Source organism: Capra hircus, chromosome 22, assembly GCF_001704415.2.
Source record: "Capra hircus breed San Clemente chromosome 22, ASM170441v1, whole genome shotgun sequence".
Taxonomy (NCBI): Eukaryota; Metazoa; Chordata; class Mammalia; order Artiodactyla; family Bovidae; genus Capra; species Capra hircus.
Window position 1 is genome coordinate 48,669,420 of NC_030829.1, and position 24,161 is coordinate 48,693,580.

The window sequence follows — 24,161 nt, forward strand, 5'->3', positions numbered from 1 at the left end:
CTTTTCTTGGCAAAGGCTTTGCTCTTTCCAGACCTCTGAGAGGAAGTGGGTAAGAAACTCTGACAGTCAGAACAGCACTATTTACAACAGCCAAAACATGGAGACAACCTAAACATCGCTGACACAAGAATGGATAAAGAAAATACGGTACATATACAACGGAACACTGCTGCTGCTGCTGCGGAGTCGCTTCAGTCGTGGCCGACTCTGTGCGACCCCACACGCGGCAGCCCACCAGACTCCGCCGTCCCTGGGATTCTCCAGGCAAGAACACTGCAGTGGGGTGCCATTTCCTTCTCCAGTGCATGAGAGTGAAAAGCGAAAGCGAAGTCGCTCAGCCGTGTCCAACTCTTAGGGACCCCATGGACTGCAGCCCACCATGGGAGTTTCCAGGCAAGCGTACTGGAGTGGGGTGCCACTGCCTTCTCCACAATGGAATACTACTCAGCCATAAAAAAAGAACAAAATAATGCCATTTACAGCAAAATGGATGGACCTGGAGATTATCGACACTAAGTAAAGTAAGTCAGAAAGATAAATACCATATGACATCACTTACACGTGGGATCTAAAATATGGCACACATGAACCTATCTACAAAGCAGAAACAGACTCAGACATAGAGAACAGACTTGTTGCCAAGCGAGTGGAGGGTTAGGGAAGAAAGGACTGGGCGTGTGGGATCAGTAGAGAAAAACTACTATATATAGGATGGATAAACAAGACCCTACTGTATAGCGCAGGGAACTATATTCAACATCTTGGGGAAAACCATACTGAAAAAGAATGTCTATATGTGTATAAGTGAGTCACTTTGCTGTACAGTAGAAATTGGCATGACATTGCCAATCAACTATACCTCAATAATAAAAATTTAAAAACAGAAACAAACTCTGACAGATCAGCAAAGATAGTTTGTTCAAGAGAGGGAGTTTCTCATTATCAGAGAGGTGGGGCCAGTTAGTGGCGATGGCCCAGGGGTGTTCAAACAGCCAGGGTGGCAGCTGCAGCTGGCAGGCTCCTTGGCAACCTGCTCCCATGCTGCAGGTCCGCAAACAAGGTGGCAAGAGGAGAGGGGGCCTCAGCCTAGGCCACAGCAGAGTAGGATGGGAACCTGGGGCTGTCCTGCAGTGTGGAGGGTGACAGGGGCCACAAGCCAAACACCAGTGACCAGGGGCCTCGCCTTCCCTCTCCAGGAAGGGGATGGGCATCCTCCACAACTTCCCACTCCACCCATCCCCTTGACCCTCTTCTGTTCCACCATCCAGTTGGGGAGGGGACATCAGAGTGCCAGATATCAATAGTTCCCAGCATCTCAGTGTCCCTACCTGAACTGTTTGAATCACCAGGGGCTCGCCAGGCCATCCTCAGGCAGTATTCCCTCTCCCCATGGGAGGGGGTTCCTGCCCCAGTGTCCACTTTCCCTGATCCTCTTGACCTGCCACTCAAGAAGCTGGCACTGATAGGTCCCCTGCCCAGTATCCTATACCCATGAGGGGCCACTGGGAAATGTCATCTCCACCTCTAAACAGTGGCTCTCAAGTGTGCTGGAGGCCTTCAGTTCTCCACATGGTCTAACAGAGGTGACCCCATGTAGCCCCCTTCTTTCTTCTCTCTCCAACTCAGCCATCCAACCCTGAGCCAGCTCTGGGGACATCCTGGCCTCAGATCTCCTTCCAAACAGAAGGAACTTACCCTTGGAGGCCCTGAGGGTAGGAACAGTTGCTTCCATTTTACAGATGAGCAGACTGAGGCCCTGGAACGGAGGCCTTGTCATGGACACACATGCTACTGGTCAGGAAGAGCTGGCTTGGCAGTGGGACCCTCGGCCCTGACCCAGGGCCCACCCTGCTACTTCTTCCTGGTTCCACAGCCCCTCTTGGCTGGCCTGCAGAGCAGGCAGCTGGGCTCAGGGATGGGCAGAGAGTGCCTTGGGGAGGGCGCCTGGGCTGGGGAGCAGGTGTGGTGGGGGGCAGCAGGTGCAAGATAATGGGGCCACCGGGGAGGCCGGGGGAGCAGGTGCCACCGTGGGGGGTGAGGTTGCCATTGTTCAGGCAGCTCTGGTGGGCCCCGTGCAGGAGCGGCATCCCTGTGAGCCCCTGGGCCACCCTGGCTTGCTCAGAGGTCGTCCAGATGCCTGGGCACAGGCACAGAGCCAAGCCCCTCCCCTGGGTCTCAGCAACCCGCCAGGTTGCCATGACAACAAGTACTTTCATCCTTGTCCCTTTGTCTGGTCACGGTCCAGCTTTTGTGACCAAGCCATAATCGGGAGGTGGAGAGAAAGGGGCCTTACCTCCGGACACACTCAGCTGGGGTAAGAACTGTGAACCCGAGACAGAGGGACTGGGGGGCAGGTTAAAGCGGAAAGACTGGGCTTTGCCGGCCATCAACCCCTGGAGACTCCTCTCCTGGCTGCTTACCACACCCTGAGAGCTGGGTCTGTGGACCTGGGAGTGACCTGGACCCCAGGCTCTCCTATCCTCTCCCTCTGCCTCATTTTCCCATCTAGGAATGGACCACTCCCCTCCCTTGGTGCACTATGGCTCTGGGAAGCAAGAGCATGGCTGAACCAGTTGGATAGCTTCCCTAAACAACTGAGGAAAATGAGGCACAGAGCCAAGCTGGGCCTTGGCCTGGATCACACCACAGAGAGCAAGAGGAAGAGCCAGGACCTCAAGCCATCAGGCCTCAAGGCCCAAATGGCAAACCACCCCCACTGTCATCCCTTGTCCTGACACCTCAGTGGGCAGGAGCCTAGCCACCAGGACTTGGCAGGGCTGGGAGCAGGCTATGGTGGCCCAGACCCCACTATCTGTGTGACCGTGAGCAAGCCTTTTTCCCTCATGGAACCTCAGTCTGTAAATCTAGGGGTATCGAGAACAATGGGGAGCCCATCCCCCCAAAGCTGGGGTGAGAAGGAAGCAAGGCTCACTCTGTATAAAGCCAGCTCCATGTCAACCCCACAAACACCACACATCCTCCATGCCCAGCATCACTCCCTACCCAGAGGACTTGACATCCCCATGTCCCCACCCTGCTGCCTGCTCTGGGCCTTTGCACCTGTGGTCCCCACCTGTGGAGCTCTCTCCCCTCACACAGGAATCCGGAAGTCCCTGGCCACTGAGAATGTGCATGTGTGTGCTCAGCTGTGTTCAAATCTTTGTAACCCCATGAACTATAACCCGCCAGGCTCCTCTGCCCATGGGATTCTCCAGGCAAGAATACTGGGTGGGCTGCCATTCCCTTCTCGGATCACTGCCTAAATCTACAGGAATCCCCCAGAGGCAAGTTCTGATGTTCAACAGGGGAAGCCCTGAGCAGAAGCAGAGCGTGATGTGAACTCAGCTCTGGGGATGGGGTGGTGCAGAAGGAGGGGAGTGGGGTGGCTTTCAGACTGGGCTCTAGCACCTTTTGTCCTTCCTTCCTCGGCGGGCTCTTCTGAGCTTTGAGGGGAGCCAGGAATTCCTGCAAGCCCCCTGCCCCAGGCTCACCACCGCAGTTTCATGGGAGGAATCTGGGCACCTCCATAATGATCAGCACAACCTTCAAGGTTTGAAGTGAGCTTTACGGTCTGCCAGTTTTCATGGGATCTGGGGGTCTCTCTGCAAGCCTCTTTGGCTCAGGACAGACCCCCCCACACCAGGGCAGCCTCAGACACATGACAGGGTCTGGTGATGTGACCCACAGACAGCTCCAGGCAGACACCTCAGTCAGGATGGGTCTGCATCCCCTCTTCTCAGCCACCACTGGTCCCCATGAATGAGATCTGAGGAGTAGAGGGCCACAGGAAAGGGGCCTAGGCTCTCCTGCAGCTGGAGTGGTGTGAACACTGAGCAGAGAACCGATTCAAAACAGCAGGGACCCAGCCGCACATATCAACACAGCCCGGCCATCTCAAGAAAATGTTACTCCCTCTTCCCACGAACATCTTTCTCTGGGATTAGCTCTGCATCTGTGTTGGATGTGAGGGGGGCAGCAGCAGGGCCTGCTTCCTGAGGCCACTGGATGGGTGCTGGGGCCTGGGCTGAGGCTGCAGCACTGGCGGCCCACACCCACAGGAGGATGGTGTCCACCGTGGTTATTCGTTGTTGCTCTGGGTTAGGAAGCGGTTACTGAGAAACTCATGTCATGAGGTTTAAACATCATGTCACTTAATCCTCATACCAGCCCTGGAAGATGGTGTCTATCATTGTTTCCCCTTTTATAGGTAGGGACACCAAAGCTCAGAGATGTAAAGCTTGGGAGAGGGGATCAGCAGACCCACCCAAGAGGCTGGGGAGGGGAGAAGGGCACAACTGAGGCCACTGTTAGCTAGAACAGTGCAAAATACAGATTTGGGCTCAAAATAAAGCATTTTGTATAATGGCCTGAGCCAAGGGACCAAGCTATCTAGGTGGCAAGTAACATGCGTCGTAAGAGGCAAGGAGAAGCTGGAGTGGGTACCTCATTCAGGCATCAGGATGGAAACAGTCCCACCCAAAGTGCCTGGGACCTTAAGGTGTCCATCCCAGCCTCACCCCAGCCCTGGAGGGCAGAGAGAAGGCAGCACCTCTCAGTCAGGGGGCAAAGAGGGGACACACTGCCCAGAACCAACTCCCTGTTGCCTCATCTCCAGGAGTAGCTTCCACCGTCCAAAGTATGCTTTAGAGGGAAGTTTCAGTGGACCAAGGACAAGGTACAGGGGTGACTGGGAGTGAACACTCCAAATTTTGCATCCCAGGTCACTTGCTTTGTCCCAGCCCCGCATGGTGGGGACGAATCAGAGCTCAGGCCCATGCCCAGTTCCCCTCCCTAGGGAACTGACAGCTCTTCTTCCCCTCCACCACCAAACCCCAGCAGTTCTACCCCTAGGCTATGCTATGCCAAGTCGCGTCAGTCGTGTCCGACTCTGTGCGACCCCATAGACAGAAGCCCACCAGATTCCCTCGTCCCTGGGATTCTCCAGGCAAGAACACTGGAGTGGGTTGCCATTTCCTTCTCCAATGCATGAAAGTGAAAAGTGAAAGGGAAGTCGCTCAGTCGTGTCCGACTCTTCGCGACCTCATGGACTGCAGCCTACCAGACTCCTCCGTCCATGCGATTTTCCAGGCAAGAGTACTGGCGTGGGGTGCCACTGCCTTCTCCAGTTCTACTCCTAAACACCCTCCAAATCAACGGCCCCTCCAGATCCACAGCCATGGCCCTGGCCTCCTCGCCACCAGCCGGCATTACCATTCCTCCTATCCAGCAGCCCTGCTTAGACCCCTCCATGGCCCTTCCTTCTCCCCACGTGGCACCATGTGCTGCCCTCTGCCCAGAGGGAGGCTCTTTGGGTTCCTGGTACACATCAGGTGCCTGCCCGCTTCTCACCTGGATCACACTCATCGCAGCTCAAGCATGCTTCCTCCCAGGTCTAGGTTAAGCATCCCTGTGCTCCCATAGCCACGACAGAACCATGCAGCCACGCCATTAACATGTCTGCCTCGCGAGCTCCCCGGCGGTCCAGTGGTTAGGACTCAGCGCGATCACTCCCAAGAGCCCGGTGTTCGATTCCTGTTCAGGGAACAAAGATCCCACAAGCCAGAAGACGAGGCCAGATATATACATACAACATATACGTATCTAATGTCTGCCTTCTCAGAGAGACCAAAGGCACTATGGGCAGGGTCAGCCTGTCTGGCTCAGCCCCGTGTCCCTAGTCTCAGCCCTGCTGCCCGGCACAGACGAGCTGCGCAGTGACTGACAGCCAAGTGGATGATGAGAATGCGGTCAAGGCTGGGAGGGCTGGTGTCCCAGCTGGGGTCGGCTGGGTGTAGAAGCCACAGCAGGAAGTGGGCTTGAGGAAGACTTCCAGGATGGGAGACTGACTGAGCCAGCAGGTCCTCTGCAGAGGCCCCTGGACCTGTGCGGCTCCTCTCCTGCCCTGAACTGCAAAGAGGTGTCATCTCTAACAGTCACACATCTGCCAGAAAGGGGCAGGCACTGGAGCCTCCAGCCGAAAGGGAGAGGGTGATTTAGGTGGATTCCTAGAGTTCTTGTACCCTGCCTTTGAATCACGTGTTCACTTTCAGCAAAGCCATCTAACGGTCTCCTGGGGACCACCATGGATGTGAGGGAATCCAAAGGTCCAGCCGTGGGCCCCCCTCCCCGTTCAGCTGGAGGGCAGATGCCCATTGGTGGCTTTGTACAACCCCAACCCCCAGCCCCGATCCCTGTGCAGAGAACCAGCAAGCCTGAGAGGGCAGGAGGTGTCCCTGAACTTGGCTGACCTTGAAGCTTCTGCTGTCTGCGGGTGGTCCCAGGCCAGCCTTCTGCTGCCGCACACTCCTCCTGGCTCAGTGGCCGCCTCCTGAACTCCCTGGCGGGCTTCCAGGCCTCAGAGGAAGCCACCGCCTTTGCCACCACCATTACCGCTGCCACCACTGCTGCTGTGAAAATGCAATTACAGCTAACAGCCGCTGCCTCGCTTGAGCCTCACCATCCACACCTGGAACTAATTAACTTAATTAGGCCTTAATGAGCTACACTGGTCGGAAGGCCTATTTTTACTTAATTATCCCCTAATGCGCTTGGCATGGAGGAGAGGGACCAGGAGCATGGCTTTGGCGGTGGCAGCCACCTCCTTTCCCTGCAGAAGGGACACCCAGGAGTCATGCTTGCCAGCCAGGAGTGAACCCCCAAAGAACTGAAAGTCTGGGAGTGGAGGTGAGGCAGGGGCCACACCTGAGGGAACAAGTGCCCCAGCCCCGGCACCATCACTGCGGCCGCCCGGCCTCAGCTGGGGCTGAAGCCACCCTGGCCCCCCTCAGCCCTAGCACATTGCCCTTTGCCATCTGCTGCATCGAGCCTGCACCACATGGTTCTCATTTTCTGACCCCCCACTAGAGTACAGGTTCCGCGAGGGCACAGATTTTGTGTCTTGGTCCCTACTGAATCCCCAACCTAGAACAGCACGTACCTGGCACACAGCAGGGATTTTCTGTTGAATGAATGTTGAGGGAATGCCTTGATGAATGGCCGAAGGCCTCGAGCTCCCTGGAGCCCACCCATACACCTCACGCCTGAGGACAATATCCCCACACCTACCCTGGCCTTCCACTGCTCACACCGGTCCTGCCACCTGAAGTACATCTCCCACCCGCCCCCAGGCCCTGCAGGTGCCGTGTCTCCTGACCAGGGAGGGACAGGGCTGGGACCTCTCCTGTTGGAACTTGGCTCTTCCTGGCACTTATCTCTGCCTACCCTTTGGGGGATGCTCCTTGGGGCTGGGTCTGTCTGAACCCTGAGGCCATGGGCCCCTGGAGGCGGTGACTTCATCTCTGCCTGCCCATTGCTTTTCCATTTAATCCCAGTAGCCTGGCCCAAGGTGGCTGGCCCACAGTCAGCCATCAGAGGACAGTCGGCCTCACCGTGATCCTATGGCTCTAGACCCAGCAAGGGGCTTAGATGAGAGCCTGTAAGCAGGAAGGTCTGGGATGGCCCCCAGAGCCTGTGAGCAGAGAGGTCTGGGATGGCCCCCAGAGCCCAGGCCTCCCAGACAGGATTCCCCAGTTCAGAAGGGCAAGGCGCCCAGTCTGGGGCAGTTGGAACTACCAGTCAGAGCTGTCTCCCCAGGGGCCCAGGACCCCAGGGCAGGGCACGGGTGGAACAGAAAGAAGAGGGACAAAACAATTTGGAAGGAGGGAAGACAAATGTCATGTTCCTTGTGTCCTAGCTTCCTGGGGACTCTGGACAGTCCCAGGATGTGTGAGATCATGGACTGTCGCTTCACACAGGGAAACAGGTCTGAGAGACAGCACCCGCCCAGGGGACCCGGCTGGGAAGGGAGGAGAGCCGCCGGGACCTGATTTAGCTTCCCACAGCCCTCAGCCCTGCCATCGGACAGTGGTGGCACTGACTGCCATCTGCCCTCACTTCCCTGCCCTCCCCCGCCCCGCCCAGGAAAGCCGTGGATGGTTTCTGGAGCGTCAGCACCTGCCTCCTGGCCTTGTGGAAGGCAGGGGGTGGGAAGGGCAGCGGCAACTGAGGGGGCAGGGCTGGGGCCCCTGGGTGGTTTCCTGCCTCCTCCTGGGAAAAGGGCCCAGGGCGCAGGGGACCCCCTGAAACTGGCGGTGAGCTGCCCGTGCTTAAGGGGTGTCTGGAAATGCTGGAGCTGCCTCTTGAGTCGGCACTGCCATGACTGGCTTGAACGCCTCCCTGGCCCCAAGCTTCAGTATGCCCACAAGTCCAACAAGGACAGTAGCAATCCATCCAGGCCTCCCAGTCTGTGACCTCGAAGAACCACCATAAGGGCCCAAGAGGCCAGCGGCTCCTGTGGGCAGGAAAATCCTGGAGAGAGAGGAGACAGCTTGATGATGGTCCTCTTTCAGATAGAGACCCTGGGGACAGAGTTCTAGACTGCCCAGGCCCCTTATTTCAGCTGCCCCAGCCTAGCCAGAGCCCTGGCTGTCGGGGGGGAGTAGGGGAGATGACAGAGTCCATCTGTGATGGGAGAGGCTTGATCAGGGATGCCATCAGCCCTGGAAACTGCCTTCTGCTCCCACCGACTCTCCTGTCCTCGTCTGGCTGTCGGCTGCTGGCAGTCACCCCACACACACGCAGCGGCCGCTGCCCGTCTCCCTCCCAAGCAGCGGCAGCTGCTGTGGTCTCCATGCTGGAACCAAAATTGAATGAGCATTTTCACAATGTCGCCTCCCGCTGACGGCTCTTAATTGCATGTTGAAGCCATGCAATGGAGCCCAACTCACACTAATTATGTCATTACCCTAATTAAGTAAATACTGTATGTGCTAATTGGCTGAAATCTCTTCAGTGGGGGATGGGCAGGGGGAGAGGAAGCCCGTGTCCCCTGGGCTTTCACACGGATGCACTGGGGCTAACAGATTCAGGTTTGGGGGGGTACGCCCCCCTCAGTTTGGCAGATCCTGCCATCACCCAAGTAGGATTCAGCGAGGACCCTCAGCTGCGGCCCAGGACAAGCATGCCCATGCTCCAGGAGAGGTGGCAGAAGGTGCTGGACAGGTGGTCAGAGACCCAGGCTGAAGGCCTAACTTTGCCCTGACGGACTGGTGGTCGTGAACAACCTCCTACCTCTCTTCAGTGGATCCTCTTGCCCACCTCCCACCTCAGGCAGCCCAGAGCCTATGGGACATCAGACATCGGGGCACAGGGGCATCAGAGGGGCTTAATGTCCACGAAGGATTAACCAAACCACTGCCATCCAACTACACGAAATATCAGTTATATGCCCAGACTAGGGCAACAGCAGAGATAAAGGCTGATGACTGAGCAAAGCCCTAGGCTCTGAGGACAGGACCAGTGTGAGCCAGCAAAAGGAATAAACAGGGCTGGCAGGTGAGGTGGAAGACATTCTGAAGAAATCTGAAGGCTTCCTGGAGGAGGAGGGCTTCACCTATGAGAGAGGAAATCAGGACCTCAGAGCTCAGATCATCTTTCAAGGAGTGTTTTTTGTTTTTCTTTTTTTAATGTCAAACTTGTTAACCATAACTTTCAGGGCAGGGTTGTAAGGGAGAAAAGCACAGCGCTCCAGAGTGGGGCTCCCAGATGGGATGCCAATCCACTTGGGGACACAGGAGGAATGCCAGCCCCATGCCAGGGACAGTTGCATCAGCCCCAGTATGACCAGAGCCTTCACCCTGCCTTCTTTAAGCTGATCACCATGGACTCGCCGTCAAGTGAGGGCCCCCATTCCTCCCGTGTCTCACGAGGCTGTGGGGAGGGTCTCCAAGGCCATATCAGCTGGGCCTCCATCAGCTGGATCTTCTCAGGCCCAGCAGAGCCAGGTAGCGCCCCATCTGGCAAGCGTGCCCAGGTACCGCAGTGTGGGCATCCCTGTTCTCCCAGCTCCACTCCAACCGCCTGCTGCCACCTCCGTAGACATATGCTGCGGCTCCGCACCCAGCAAACACCACATGCTCACTTTGGTGGGCAATGGCTCCTTGCCTCCCAGGCTGCAGGGAAGAAAAACCAAGAGGGACGCAGGGCCGAGCCCTGGACTGGCCCAACTCCCGAAGCGGCCCCTAGCCAACCCCTCCAGCCACCAGGCCTCAGGCTCCCAACGGATGATGTCCACTCATTCATTCCCCGTCCCAGGGTTCCATTCATCCGACACAACATGGTCTGGGCACCTTTACGCTTGCTCCAGGAGACAAGACACAGATAAGAAACCATCCTTTTAGCCATGACATCTGCAACTTGATCTCAAATGGCCCAGGAAAAAAATTACATAGAACTAGGCACACGCACACAGAACTAGGCACACGCACAGAGCAAATGGAGAGGGAAAGCGAGGCAAAATACTAGCCATGTTTGCCATGGCTAGAGGGTGTATAGGCATCTAACACTACTCTTACTCTGACAACTCTTCTGTAAGTTTGTGTTTATTTCGAAACACATAGTAGAAAGAAGGGAGGGAGGAAGGAAGGTCCTTTCACTTTATAGGATTCCAGGCTACTAGAGCAGGCGGCTGGACCAGTGGCTGTCTTTGGAGGACAGCTTCAGTAAGGCGTGGAAGAAACGGGGCTAGGCAGAGTCTAAGGGCATCTGGCTCCTACCCTTCCACGCAGCATGGGATGGAGGCTGACTCTCACCTCCTCTCCCCGTCACAGCTTCAGGCAAGCCCCCAGCTCCCTCCTCTTTTCCTGTTCTTCAAAGCCTGCGGACCCTCCAGTAGAAGGGGAACTGCCCTGGTCAGAGGTTTGGGAGGGCCTACTGTGGCTCTGAGCGTGGACGGAGGAGACTGGAGCAGCCCAGGGTGCTGGGCCTGGGACCAGAGAGGGACGGGACAGGACGGCTCCAGCCAAGCCCACCCTTCGCCCGCTGCCCCTCACAGACTATCACAGGCTTGTGCCCTGGCTGACTTCTCCGGTGTCCTTGCCTGTCACAGCAGCTCTTGGCAGCAGGAGGGGAGCAGCAGGAAGTGGTTCATTATTCCATCCTTCATTAGGTCTGCATTAGGCAGCCCGGGAGGAGAGAAACGGAGGGATGTGCAGGAGGAGGCCTCTGCTTCAGATGGGCCTGTGAAGGGGCTGCGACGCTGGACCCGCCCCCTGCAGCCTCCTTCCCCACTTCCCCCCCTCCTCCCCTGCTCCCCGACTGCTTTCATTCTCACTCCTCCCCTTCCCCATTGTGCCTGCCATCCTCCCCACCTCCCTGGGGGGCTCCCCAGGGCTCTCCCCTAAAAGGGGACCTCCCCTACGCAGGTCTCCATCCAGGCTTTGGACAACCACCCAGCGTCCCCTCCCCCCAGAGAGACAGTGCCATCGGCATATCCTCGATGTGTGGTCAGTCAGCGGCAGAACGCAGGGCGGACTCCCGCCCGCGCCCACCACGGCCCGACCCCTCTCCCCTTGACTTCAGGCTGCCACTTCGGAGCCTGGGCCGCCCCCGAGCGGACCTGCCCTCCATTCAGGACGCTCTGTCCGGGACGCTCCGGGCTGCGGCACCCAGAGGTCAGCAGGGGCCGGTTCCTCCGCTCGGACACCTTTGTTCTTCTCCCGCCTTTGTCCCCGGCCTGTCCTCCTGACCAGCCCACAGCCCCGGCGCCTCTCCCCCCGACTCCCCTTCGTGGCCTCTGGCCCGCTCCGGCGGGACAGCCCGGCAGGGTGCGGGGTGGGGCCCCCTGCCCGCTCGCCCAGCCCCCAGCCCGCCGGCCCCCGCAGCCCCGCTCCCTCTGCGGCCCACGCCCCCCTCACTTGCCCCGCGTCCCGCCCCCTCACACACCTCCCGTCGCCTCCTCCGCCCCCTCCCCATTTCCTCTTCCCTCTTTCCCTGGCCCTTCAGTCCCTGGAAGTCAGGCCTCCTCCTCCCCTCCCCTCTTCGCTCTCGTCCTCTCCCGTCTCTCTTCCCCCTCCAGGCTCCACTCCTTCGCCTGCTCACTCACCCTCTCCCTCTCCCGCTTGCCCCCCTCTCTCTCCCCCACCTCTTTGTTTCAGCTGAGAACCGGCGGCTCCTCGGGACAGTTCCCACACCGCAGTGCCTCTGGTGAGCAGACAGCGCCGCTGAGGTGAGCTGGGGGATCCGGCGGGCGGGCACAGGCGGGCGCGGGCAGCAGGAGCTGGAGCTCCAGGGGGCGAGCGGGTGGGGACGGGCCATCCAGCCCGCCGCTGCTCTATGCCCGGGGCCAGTGGGAACAGCAGTCGGAGGAGTGCCAGCTTCAGATTCCCTGGTGGCCAGCCAGGTGGCCATCGGGGGCAAAGCCAGTCTGGAGCTGGCAGGCTCTGCCTCTGCCCTGGTGCCTGGCTTCTGAGGGAGACCCTCGGGGGACTGGGCTGGGGAGGGCAAGGGCTGGGCTGCCCAGAACTGCCATCCCTGACGGTCTGTGTGCCCGGTCCTACAGAACAGGGGCTCCAGACCCTGCCTCGGGCTGGGCTGTAGCGCGAGGTTGCTGGGTGGCAGCATTGGAGCTGTCCATGGGGCTGTGACCCCAACAAGTGCCTGTTCTCAGGGCTGGGGGGGGGGCTGCTGGTCAGGTAGGAGGTGTGGACAGAGGAGAGCTCTGCTGTGCTACAGGCGGGCTGCTTTCACTCCAAGCTACTGACCGCCAGGCCCACAGAGCCACATGGTGGAGGGGCACTTCTCCCTGCCCCAGGGGTCTCTGGTCAAGCGCCCCCAGGACAGGATCCCCAGGACTGCTTTACCCAGAGTTACAATCAGCAGGAATCCAGGTCCAAGCCCAGATGTCCCTGTGGTCACCTTCCTGGGGTGAACTGAGGAGGACGGGGAGGAATGCCTTGATGGGGGGGGGGGGGCTGGGGACAGCTGGGCGACAACCAGTGGAAACAGAGCCCTGGCTCTTGAGTGAGGCTCAGGTGCCCCAGCTACACAGGGATCCAGAGACGCTGATGCTGGGCAGGTGGGTGGGAGCGGATGGAAGGGGCAGAAGCCAGTGCCGTGGGCCCCGCCCCCTTCTCCCTGGAGCCGGGGATGGAGAGACCGGGATGGAGAGACCGCGCTGGAAGCGGACAGCGTGCCTCTCACACTTCCCCAGCGAGGCGAGCAGGGAGGCTCTGCAGGCGGGGTCGGGGCTGGGGGATGAGGAGAGGGAGGAAAGGCCAAGACTGTGACAGGGGCAGGGTAGGGGGGTGGCCCTTGGCCATTTGGTTAGGGCAGGGTCAGATCCTACAGCTTCTGAACCCCCAGGAGCCAGCAGTGGACAAGATTGTGGTGGGTAGAGCAGCTAGGGGCATTTGTTGCCTAGGACCGGGCAGATGGGGCACTTGCTTCTGGGGGCCCACTCTCCCTGGCCCTCTTTCCTGGACAAAGCCCCCTCATCTGAGCTGGTGAGAGCCCCTCCCAGATGGAAGAGCACCACAGGCAAGAGGCAGAATCAGGGCTGGGGGCCCTGAGCCCACCCCACCCCACCCCACTAGCCTCTCCAGAACAGGGCAGCCAGAGCCCAGGAAATGAGACAGAAAAGCCTTAAGACTGGCCCCATGGTTCCCCAGTGAGGGGCTGGCTGTCAAGACACCCCTGTCTCGGGGAGAAAGGCCAGCCCTCCAGGCCTGGGCACAGCTCACCCCAGCTCTATGAGCCCTTGCTCTCTCTCTGTCTCTCGGGCAGCCACCTGCCTCAGCCACTGGCTTCCCCACCACTCGGGGCGTGTCAGCGCCACCTCCGACTCCCCGTGGTCCCCACACAGCCCCTGTGCTCCCCTAGCACACTGGATTCCTCACGCCCAGAGAGGGACTCATGGCCTGGGGCCAGGCCAGTTCTCACCCGCCCAGCCTGGGCTTCATCAGGTCACTGGACCAGGCTGCCCCACCCATTTTTTCTGAGCCCTCAAAGGCTCGCTCCCAAGCTGGGCTAGCTAACTCCAGCTCCAGCTGAGCCCCCCAAACTGGCTGTCATCTCCCAGGACGCTGTGCACCCCAGCAGCCATTAAAAGCCAAAGTACCACACCCTGTCGGTGCCAGTCCAGTGCCAGAGGGTGGGAGTCACTCACTCAGCCTCAGTGACTGCCGAGGCCTCCGGGCTCAACCCTGAGCCTGCATGGAGGAGGGCCCGTCCCTGAGGACTCCCTGAGCTTCTCCTGGGAAGAGGCTAAGACCACTCTCTTCTCTCCTTCCATCCCTGACCCCTTTCCACAGAGCTCTGCTGCCCACATGCATCTGCTGCCACCACATGCCCAGAGAGCTGAGGATAAGAATGCTGTCCCCATTAAACAGAAGGGAAAATTGAGGTCTGGGAGAAGAAAGCTGGCATGGCCAGGATAAGGACCTAGGACCTGATTCGCACTCCAGTGCTCCTTCTCGGTCTTTCAGCTGCCGCCCTGGACAAAGCCCACTGGAGGGTGCGGTGCCTGCGCTCACCAAAGCCCATCTGCTTCCCAGCCTTGCCACCCCCCAAATCCTCACACCCTGATGGCATTCCCAGTGACACAGGGCCGGGTTACTCCCAGGGGTGTCTGAGCCAGGGCCTCCAGCCTCGGTTCCAAAGCGGGCATCCAAAGGGTTGCCCGGGCTGGCTGAAGGCTGCCGGAATGAGGCTGAACCAGGGAGGGAAAGGGGGAGGGGGTTCCCAGGCCTGGTGAGGCACCTCTCTCCCACCCGCCGCACCTCCCCCACACATCACCCACCCCGTGGTAAGGCAGGCCTTGGCATCACTGTCCTGACACAGCCTCCTGGCATCACTCATTGCCAAAACCCTCTTGGGCCTGCCACCACTGCCAGTGAAGTGCGCCCCCAGCCAGGCACAAGGGGCCCTTCGCTGCTGGCCGCGGCCAGCCTTCACGGCCTCCTCGATCCTGCATCACCATCTCCCCAGCATTCCAACCACATCACACTGTGTGTGCCCCCGACCCTCTCCAAGCGCAGTTAATTGGTCCACTCAGTGACTGACTGTGGGTTGAAGTGGACGCACGCATGCCTACACGTCCCTGGCCGCACACACACAGCTGTGCACACAGATGCAGACACACACCTTTGTATAGAAGCCCACCACTCAACCGCGTGTGCTTTCTGCCAAATCACACAAAGGAGCTGTGAAATCTAAGCCAAGAGGAGATGACAAGTCTGTTCTAAGGACCCCTAGACGGATCAAGGTGGTAAAGGACCCCTAGATGGACCAAATGGTAAAGAATTCGCCTGCCGACGCAGGACACATAAGAGATGTGGGTTCGATCTCTGGATCAGGAAGATCCCCTGGAGTAGGAAATGGCAGCCCACTCGTTATCTTGCCTAGAGTAGCCCATGGACAGAGGAGCCTGGCCGGCTATAGTCCATAGGGTCATAAAGAGTTGTGCACGACTAAAGAGACTTAGCACGCACACAGACGGACCAAGCATGATCATGTCATTATCCCCAAGCCCCTGGCGGCGAACCAGGGAAGCAGGAGTGGACCCTGGGCTCTGGCTGAGCCTGCGCCAGGCCCCAGGGTCTCTGAGCCCCAGAGGGTGGGCAGAGGATAGTCAGGAAGGTCCCAAGCAGGTTCCCATTCTGGCTCTGTGGCAGACCTGCTGTGCTTCCCCAGACAAGCCACCTTCCCTCTCTGTTTCACCGGCTTTTATAAAACAGAGGGATTTGGGTTAGCAGACACCTAAAGGCTGGCCAGGCCCACTGCCCAGCCGCTCTCGGCCCATGCTAGGTGCAGACAATGGAAGGGCCTGTGAGGGCAGCAGCCAGGGAAAGCCTCTGGGGCCGGAGATGAGGGCAGCGCGGGGACAGCAGGAGCCCGAGCGGGAGGGACGGAAGCCAAGAGCCGGGGCGGGAGTAGTTCCTACGGCCCATAGCTGAGGGTTATGAAGCAGATAATAAGTCCTACAGAACACTCACCGTGTAGGTATTTCACATTTTCATCTAGATTGCAGTCAAATATATCCTTTCTCATCTAGGGGTTACCAAATGGGCAAATCTAACGGCTTAGGCCCAATCCAGCCCCCGGCCTCCCAGCCCCCATAAACACAGGCTCAGGGCAGAGGCCAAGGAGGTGACACGGGGGAACTTCTGGCCAGACCCCACCCACACTCAACCCCCTCAGCAGGCGAGTAAGCACCCATGCGTCCAAGAAGCAGGACCGCCCGTGCTGAGGATGTCCGTGCATACGCACAGATGCACTCCTCCTCCTGGGATGCCGGCACCAACACCTGCACACTTGCATGCTAACACACCACACACACACACACACACACACACGCATGCACACGCTGGGGGACATGGCGGACGGATCCTCGGCTATAGCCCCAGCCTTCGTCCTGCTCTTGTGGGGAACTTGGTGCCCAGTGCTAACACTCGTGCCTCACAGGGAGGACTGAAGTGGGGCCAGGGCATGTCTAGAGGGTGCCAGAGGTGCACTGGGGCACAGGCTCAGCCATGTGAGGACAGTACCCCCAAGACTATGACCCCCCGCCACTGCCCCAGCCAGAAGAACCCTCCTGCCAGGACAGAAGGAAGTGGAGCCCCAGCATCACAAAGGGGTGCCAATTCCCTTGGCCCGTAAATCTCCCTGGCCCCCAGAACCCAGTTTACCTGCTCACCTCCCTGCCGTCCCCAGCCCACCAGGAACCATCTGCACGCTGCAGTCTGGAGTCCAAGTACAGAAGGAGGCTCTTCCCAGAGGCAGGGGATGCCAGCCCTGGCCCCAAGTCCCTCACAGCCTCAGAGAGGAGGGCATTGCTGGGGTGGGGTGGGGGCCAGCAGGAGCAGCCCCAGGCCTCGCTGTTCTCTATGGCTTTTTATTCCTATGTGATTCTACTGCTCACTCATATAGGGATTGGAGCCGTGGCGCACGGCGGGGGCAGCCAGCGGAGGGCTCGGACACTGAACAAAGAGGTCCCAGGAGACCAGGACAGCGGCCCCCGTCTCCCAGCGCAGGCTGCTAGCCTGGCCTAGGGAGCCCCTCCCCACGTGCTCCCCTCCCCAGCCAGCTGAAACAGGGGGAGGGGCTGCTGGATCCCAGCACTGGAGACCCCCCACACACTGCAGGCTGGCACCAGGACCCGGACTGCATCCCCAGAGGAATGTCTGAAGGATGTGGTTGGGGGCGGGGGGTGGTTCGGCTGGGAAAAAGAGTCTGGCACAAGGAAACAAGACCCAGTGTCCTGTGTGGCTGGGACTTGCCCCTGGAAAAACAAGGCAGCTCAACCAAAGAAGGTACAGTCTGGCTAAGGACTGTCCAAAGACAGAAGGGAGGGAAGTCCTTGGTGGGGCAGGCAGCAAGCAAGTGCCCAGCGAGGAGACACCTCAGCAGGGAAGCCACCGTGGGGAGTGACAGCAGGACTAACGTCCTTAGGCCTGCCCTCCCTCGGGTTTCTGCTCACCCACATCAAGAGTGCCGGACTCAACCCTCCCAGGCTCCTGTTCAGGGGAATCGAGTGCCCTGCAGAGACGGACAGCCAACTCCTGCAGGGCCCCAGTGCAGGGGCTACTGGCAGTCACCACTCCACTCCCGGCAGCCCCTGCTGGTCTGTGTTCTGAGAGAAGACGCACTGAGAACCCAGAGCGTGGTCCTTTTTATTTTCAGTCCTTCGTGCTTCACCCCACAGATGAAACAGGCTTGGGAGCTGAGCAGAGGGGCTGCCTGGGGGGAAGACTAGGAACAGCGAACTGACCCAGGGGCCTGTCCTGGTCCTCTGGGGTACCTGCTGCCATGGCTGAGAGTAGGGTTGGAAGAGAGCCCCCATCTGCCTGGCCAGTGTGAAACTGGACAGAGAGAAGAGGCCCTGGTTGGGAGGTGTGAGGGCCAACCAAGTAGCCACAGCCAAGGGAGAAGGGCCCTGAAGCTTGGTCGGGCCCTGGGGACCAAACCTGGTCTGTTCCAGGACACTGCCCTGCAGGCCTCTTCTGGGTTCCCCAAAACATGACCTACATCATCACTGCGGATGCAGGAACAGGAAGTGGGCGTCCATGACATTGGTGCCGGTCAGCCCCGTGTACAGCAGGTGTGCCCCACCCTGGAAGCGGCAGAAGAAGGTATGTGAGTCATTATGGGCTAGGAAGGTGGCCACGTCCAGACCCTCAGCGGCAGCTTGGCTGGTGAGCTCAGGCCTGACCCAGGCCCCAGCTGCCTCTGTGGGCCCATCCTGCCCATCAGTGCCGCCGCTCAAAAACAGCACGTCAACAGTCCCCAGTGGCCACTGTCGCAGCTCCACTCCAACACGCAGGGCCAGCTCCTGGTTGCGGCCACCCTTGCCTGAACCCTGCAACTGCACCGTGGGCTCGCCACCAGCCAGCAAGCAGACTGGGCCCCGAGCGCCCACCACAGCCTCCAGAGCCTCCTTCAGCTGCAGATCTGGGAGCTGGAGGTCAGCTGCTAGTTCACAGAGTCGTTCATCCTCCTCCACAGACGCCCCAGGGCCAGGCAGGGCGAGGCGGGCTCCAGCGACTCGGGCCAGCAGCCCGTAGAACTGGGCCACACTTTTCACATCGCCCTGTATGGCTGTGCTCAGCACCACAGCCCTGTATCCCAGCGCCTCAGCCTGCCGCTGAGCCTCGGCCAGTGCCAGTGCGTTGGAGCCAAGGATCACGTTGAGGACGTGACCACAGGTGTGTGGCCCGTGGGGGTCAGAGTCGGCCCGGGCCAGCACAGTCTTCACAGAACGTGGCAGGGCAGTGCGAAGGCCATAGCGATTGAGGATGTGCAGGCAGTCTTGCACGCTGTGGATGCTGGCCACAGTGGGGCCGCTGGCAATCACCTCCACGGGGTCCCCCACCACGTCTGACAGAATGAGGCTCACCACCTGGGGAGGGGTCGCAGAGGCAAGGCTCAGGCCTGATCCTTGCCTCAGGGCCCGAGAGGACAAACTGCCTTCATCTGGCCACATGTCTTCACAGCACCCAGTGCACTTCCTCGCCCACTTCTAACCCCTTTCAAGTGGGCACGCAAAACACCTAGCCCTCTGGACTCCCACACCAGGCCTCTGCCCTTCATCTCCCTGGCACATGTGGGCCTAGTTCCACCAGCCCCGGACCGCCTGGCAAAGAAGGGCCCCACGCACCTGGGCAGGGTAGGCAGCCTGGGCCAGCCCCCCGCCCTTGAGCTGGGACAGGGCCTTCCGGATGGTGTTCAGCTCCTGGATTGTGGCCCCCCGGGCTGCCAGCAGCTTAGTTAGCGTCTGCTTCTCCTCCAGCGTGACAGGTGGGATGGGGGCGGGCAGCAGGGCTGAGCCCCCTCCTGCAGAGACAGCGAAGGCTTTGGGCAGAGGGCACAGGGACTTCCCAACCTGGGGAGCCGGCAGGCAGTGCTCACTTAGGGATGCGGCGGCTAGAAAGAGGGGTTAGGGTGCCCCCGTGTGGACATACAGTGAATGCCCACACAGTCACCACAACCAAGGCACCTGAGGTTGAACTCTGCCTTGGGGTAGCCCCGGTCTCAGCAGACACTGCAAGAACTATTCCTTAAGACCTTGGAAGAGGAAACAGACCTGAAGGAGATAGCAGCAAACGAGGGAGGGGACTCAGGGAGCTGGAAACCAGGGTTCTAGCCCCAGGTGACAATGGTGCCGAAGGCAGCCGCAACAGAGACGTTTTCCTTGCAAGACCTCAGTGAGCGGCTCCCTGTGTGCCCTCTCACAGTTATCTGACAAGGTCAGTCGAGCGGAGGGCCCCACAGCTCAGGGGAGGCCGCCAAGGAGTCAGCCATCCAGGTCTTCACTGCCTCTAATCTGTGACCTTGAGGGCTCTGACCAATGGTTCCTTGCACACCTGATACTGGGAAACCTCCCCATTGCTGTGCGCGCGCGCACACACACACACACACACGCCTTGAGGGCTCTGACCAACAGTTCCTTGCACACCTGATAACTGGGAAAGCTCCCCACTGTTGCACACACACACACACACAGCTTGAGGGCTCTGACCAGCGGTTCCTTGCACACCTGATACTGGGAAACCTCCCCGCTGCCACATAGACACACACACACACACACACACTCTCACACACACACACTCACACACACGCTCACACACACACTCACACTCACACACTCCTGAGCCACCGCGGCACCCTCACCTGAGATGAGCACGAGCAGCAGGTCGTCAGCTGTGAGGCCTTCGGCCAGCTGCCTGATGGCCAGCGCAGCCCGCAGAGCGTCCCGGTCCGGCAGGTTGTCCTCCGCACCCTCGAATACCTGGATGCAGCTGTGTGGCTTCAGCAGCATCTCCCTCAGGGGAGAGAGAAGGGAGAGCCAGAGATGTGGTGGGCTCCGTGTCCAGCCTGGTTTCTCAGATGTATGGGTGAAGGGGATATGAACAAGGACGCCCACTGACACCCACCCTGGAGCCAGGCCTCTCCCAGCAGAAACTGGAAGCTAGTGAAGGAAGGAGGCCCCGATCCAAGCTGAACCTGGGCCCAGGTTCCCCTCCAGACGAGAACAGCTCCCCCAGGTTCCTTACTGCTTGCCGGCATGCTCCATGGCCGCACGGATCCCCTTGGGAACACTGATCACGCCCTGCACAAGATGCTGGCCCAGGAGCTCCTCAGCTGTAGCTGCCATGCCCAGCACAGCCTTGCCAAAGCCCACCAGGTAGAGGTTCTGCCTCAGCTGAAAGCTCCGGTCCCGCACCTTCAGCTCTCCGCTGTCAGGGTCCAAGGACAGGGCCCGCTGCAGCATGGGGCCCGGCAGCACTGCCCCCACAGCGCTCTCAAACAGCTGCCGTGCCTGCTCTGCCAGAGCCATGCTACTGGCCAGGCGGGCCAATGGGCCCCCCAAGAGGAGTGGGCCCGAGGGGGCTCTGGCCAAGTGACGCAGGACCTGCAGGGCTGCAGCCATGCCCCACTGCCCTCAGCACCACTTGGCATCCATGGCTGCCTAGGAGGAAGAAAGCACTGGTTAGGCTGCCGCAAAACCAGAGACAGGAGGCTTCAGGGCCAGCGGCCCCCACAGCTGCTGCTGCTGCTGCGGGAATGGGCCATCTGCCAGACCCAAGAGAATCTCTAAGGTCCACAGCTGTCTGATCTCACTCCAGTCTTCTGAGCCCAGGCCGGCAGTCTAACCAACCATGTCCTCCTCTTCTGCAGGCCACGCGCCAGCTCTCTGGACACCCTGCCCAGAGTCCAGAGGTCCTGTTAGCAGAGCCCTCCTCCTAGACCACCTCCTTTGGCTGAGAGTTAATCATTCACAGAGGAAGAACTTACTATCCGTGGGCTTCCATCCTGCCTCTTTTCCACCTCCTGCGCTTCTGAGCCTCGCCCAGGGCAACACCCCTTTCTGGCATTCCTTCCTTGCCTCTTTACCTCTTTACTTGAGTTGCAACAAAGCTGCTGGCTATGCCACCAACTAGAGCCCAGTGACCTCCAGGCTGCTCTGTTTCATTATCTCACAGGCCTGGGCTGGGGAGCCTGGAAAGACTAAGTCTGTGCAGGGAGGCTGTAGATTTGTCGGGACACTGACAAGCAGGTCCAGGCACATCCTTGGGCCACAAAGCCTGAAGAATCCCACACGCAGGGCCAGCCCAGCAACAGCTTCAGGTTCAACTCTGACTCACAGTAGAACCTTAAAAAAGTCCTTAGACACCACATGACTCCAGGTATGATGGAGCCCAATCTGTAGGACAGAAAGGACGCCCTTCCACCTACATGGCCAGACCCACTCTGGCCAAGAACATGCCTTTTGCTCTAACATAACAAATCTTGGATCACACCACCCACAGGCATGAGAGCCGCGTGGCTGGGGCAGGCAAGGGGCAGGCTTCTACCGCTGAGGCCAAATAGTCATGTTCCCCACTGGGCACGGTAAAAGCCAAAGAAGACTTGAAGTGAGGGTCAAGAGGCTGCGGAGTAGTTTAGGGACAATAAAGTGCTAAAGAGCTCATCTCTAACAAGGCGTTACTGGAATAAATTATAAATTTATTTTATAGTTATAAATTAATAAACGCCCACCATACATGCTGACTGCAGCAGCAAGTGTGGATGGAGCAGGAGAGTCAGTCCCCAGCTCTACCACAGGGACAGCTCCATTTCTCTCACCGGGTCTCCTGCGCAAAGTAAGAGGTGAGATGGGACATCCCTGGGCTCTCTGAAGCTGTCCATTGTTAACACTGAAAACCTCGACTGCAAACATCACTTTATCCTACACCAAAAAAAAAAAACCAAACACAACCACCTGGCAGCGTCCAGCCTCGGATCACAGCCTGCATGGAGCTCAAGTTTCCCATTAAGAGAAGACAAACCGTTCCCGACTCCAGCTGTGAACGGGGAAACACAGAGGGAGCTGCCATGGGGATTGAAAACAGGCTCAGCAATTGCTGGGGCTGGCCAGTGAGCGCTAGCCATAAAAGTGGCTTGGCATGTAGCAATAGCTGATTTTGACGGTCTGGACGAAATCTGTACCTGTTTCCCCGATAGATACAGGCCTGCTGCTGCTGCTAAATCTCTTCAGTCGTGTCCGACTCTGTGTGACCCCATAGACGGCAGGCCACCAGGCTCCCCCCATCCCTGGGATTCTCTAGGCAAGAATACTGGAGTGGGTTGCCATTTTCTTCTCCAATACACGAAAGTGAAAAGTCAAAGTGAAGTTGCTCAGTCGTGTCCGACTCTTCGCAACCCCATGGACTGCAGCCTAGCAGGCTCCTCCGTCCATGGGATTTTCCAGGCAAGAGTACTGGAGTGGGGTGCCATTGCCTTCTCCAAAATACAGGCCGCCTGCTGCTGCTGCTGCTGCTGCTGCTGCTGCTGCTGCTGCTGCTAAGTCGCTTCAGTCGTGACCGACTCTGTGCGACCCCAGAGACGGCAGCCCACCAGGCTGCCCCGTCCCTGGGATTCTCCAGGCAAGAACGCTGGAGTGGGTTGCCATGCCTAGAGGATGCCAATTAGATATCAGAACCCAAGGCACGGGGCGCCCAAGACTAAGACGGCCAGAAAAAATACAGAAATTTCAATTTCAGATAAATTAGGAATTGTTAAAAACTAAATATGTTCCGTACAATATTTGGGACATATCTATACCACTGACTCGATGGACGTGAGTCTGAGTGAACTCCAGGAGTTGGTGCTGGACAAGAAGGCCTGGCGTGCCACGATTCATGGAGTCGCAAAGAGTCGGACACGACTGAGCGACTGAACTGAACTGAACTGATACTAAAAAAGTATTTGCTTATCTAGTTAAAATTCAAGTTTAACTAGACCCCCTGCACTTTTATTTGCCAAATCCAACAACTCCACTTGGAACACCGCCTCTCCTAAACTACCCTGAGCTCCAGAAAGTCGTAAATACAAAGCCGACCCGCCTTGACACCTCCCCGCCACCAAGCGGGGCTCTAGCCCTCTCCCCGCCTTCGCCTGCCTGCCCGGCGCCGGAAGTGACGTCACCCGCAGGCCAAGGTTCCAGGCTTTCCTCAGGGAAATGGCTGTCGCGTAATGTCCGAGAAAATAAGAGCCCGCTGCTGCCTGGGCCCGCTGCCCCTGAGCCAATGGCCCTGTGACTCTGCAGGCCCTCACGGCACCAACCTACCGCCTAACCATTCGGCGACCCGAGGTCCAGCCCCAGGACCGGAAGTGCTCTATGAGGGCGGAGCAGGATCCGGAAGTGTGGGGGCGGATTGAGGAGCCGTTGTCGAGGGGCGGGGCGAGCGGGAACCAGAGCCGGAGCTGGTCTTGGCTCCGCCCTGCCCTCCAAGAGGCTTGGATGCTGTCACCTTCAGGCCTCAGTGTCTTCTTCTCTACAGTGGGATAATAATCGCCACCTCGCCGATTGCTATAATCCGCCCACTCCTTTATTCTGTACGATTCAATCAGTCGCACAGACTTTCCAACTTCCTGTTAGGTGCTGGGCATTGGACAAAGCAAATGGACTGAGAATCACTACTTACCCACAGCTGACTCCTCCGGGAGCCAGATGTAATTATCCCCGCCACCAATGTACTTCCACAAGGCATTCGTATTCCCCGCCTTCTTCCTCGAGCTACCAAATCACAGCTCTGATTCAGCAAGAGAGTTCCAGAATCAGCAAGAGAGTGATTCTGGAACACACAAAGTGCATGTGAACACGAATGACCCTAGGCCTCCCGCCCTGTCCCAGCTCTCACCCTGGACCCGGCTTGATAGTGGTATCTCGGTACACTCAAAAGACAAGTCCTGACCAGACTGAAGGACACGGAAGACTACATTGTTTTTACCGATGTTTTCTTGAGATCACAAATTATACAACAGATTTCTTAAAAGTCTTAAAACATGTTTCTTCCCACCCGCTCTTTTCTGCACATCTCTCTTTCCCTCTCCAAACCATGCTC

At 58.7% G+C, this 24,161-nt stretch overlaps 1 protein-coding gene and 1 non-coding gene across 4 annotated transcripts; one reads left to right on the top strand and one right to left on the bottom strand.

Moving 5' to 3' along the window:
- MIR135A (microRNA 135a) lies at positions 16,645-16,734 on the top strand. Its single transcript, NR_129583.1, has one exon. It is a non-coding gene; the product is annotated as a microRNA 135a (primary transcript).
- On the bottom strand, positions 17,428-23,453 carry GLYCTK (glycerate kinase). 3 transcript variants are annotated; one of them, XM_005695881.3, is made up of 5 exons: positions 23,384-23,453; positions 20,328-20,743; positions 19,945-20,096; positions 18,932-19,107; positions 17,428-18,673 (listed from the first exon to the last, which is right to left on the bottom strand). In XM_005695881.3, the coding sequence occupies exons 2-5, from the start codon at positions 20,702-20,704 to the stop codon at positions 17,807-17,809; spliced, it is 1,572 nt and encodes a 523-aa protein (XP_005695938.2). In that variant the 5' UTR covers positions 20,705-20,743; positions 23,384-23,453; the 3' UTR covers positions 17,428-17,806. The 3 variants fall into 3 exon arrangements, with proteins under 3 accessions (XP_005695938.2, XP_017922425.1, XP_013829131.2); XM_018066936.1 differs by lacking the exon at positions 23,384-23,453 and adding an exon at positions 21,070-22,369; XM_013973677.2 differs by lacking the exons at positions 18,932-19,107; positions 23,384-23,453 and having other exon boundaries at positions 18,498-18,673; positions 20,328-22,369.

Coding starts and splice junctions, on each gene's coding strand:
- GLYCTK (XM_005695881.3), bottom strand. CDS start 20,704: ATGGCTGCAGCCCTGCAGGTCCTGCGTCACTTGGCCAGAGCCCCCTCG. Junction 19,108..19,944: donor GCTGCTCGTGCTCATCTCAG/GTGAGGGTGCCG, acceptor CTGTCTCTGCAG/GAGGGGGCTCAGCCCTGCTG. Junction 18,674..18,931: donor AGGCTGCCTACCCTGCCCAG/GTGCGTGGGGCC, acceptor ACCCCTCCCCAG/GTGGTGAGCCTCATTCTGTC.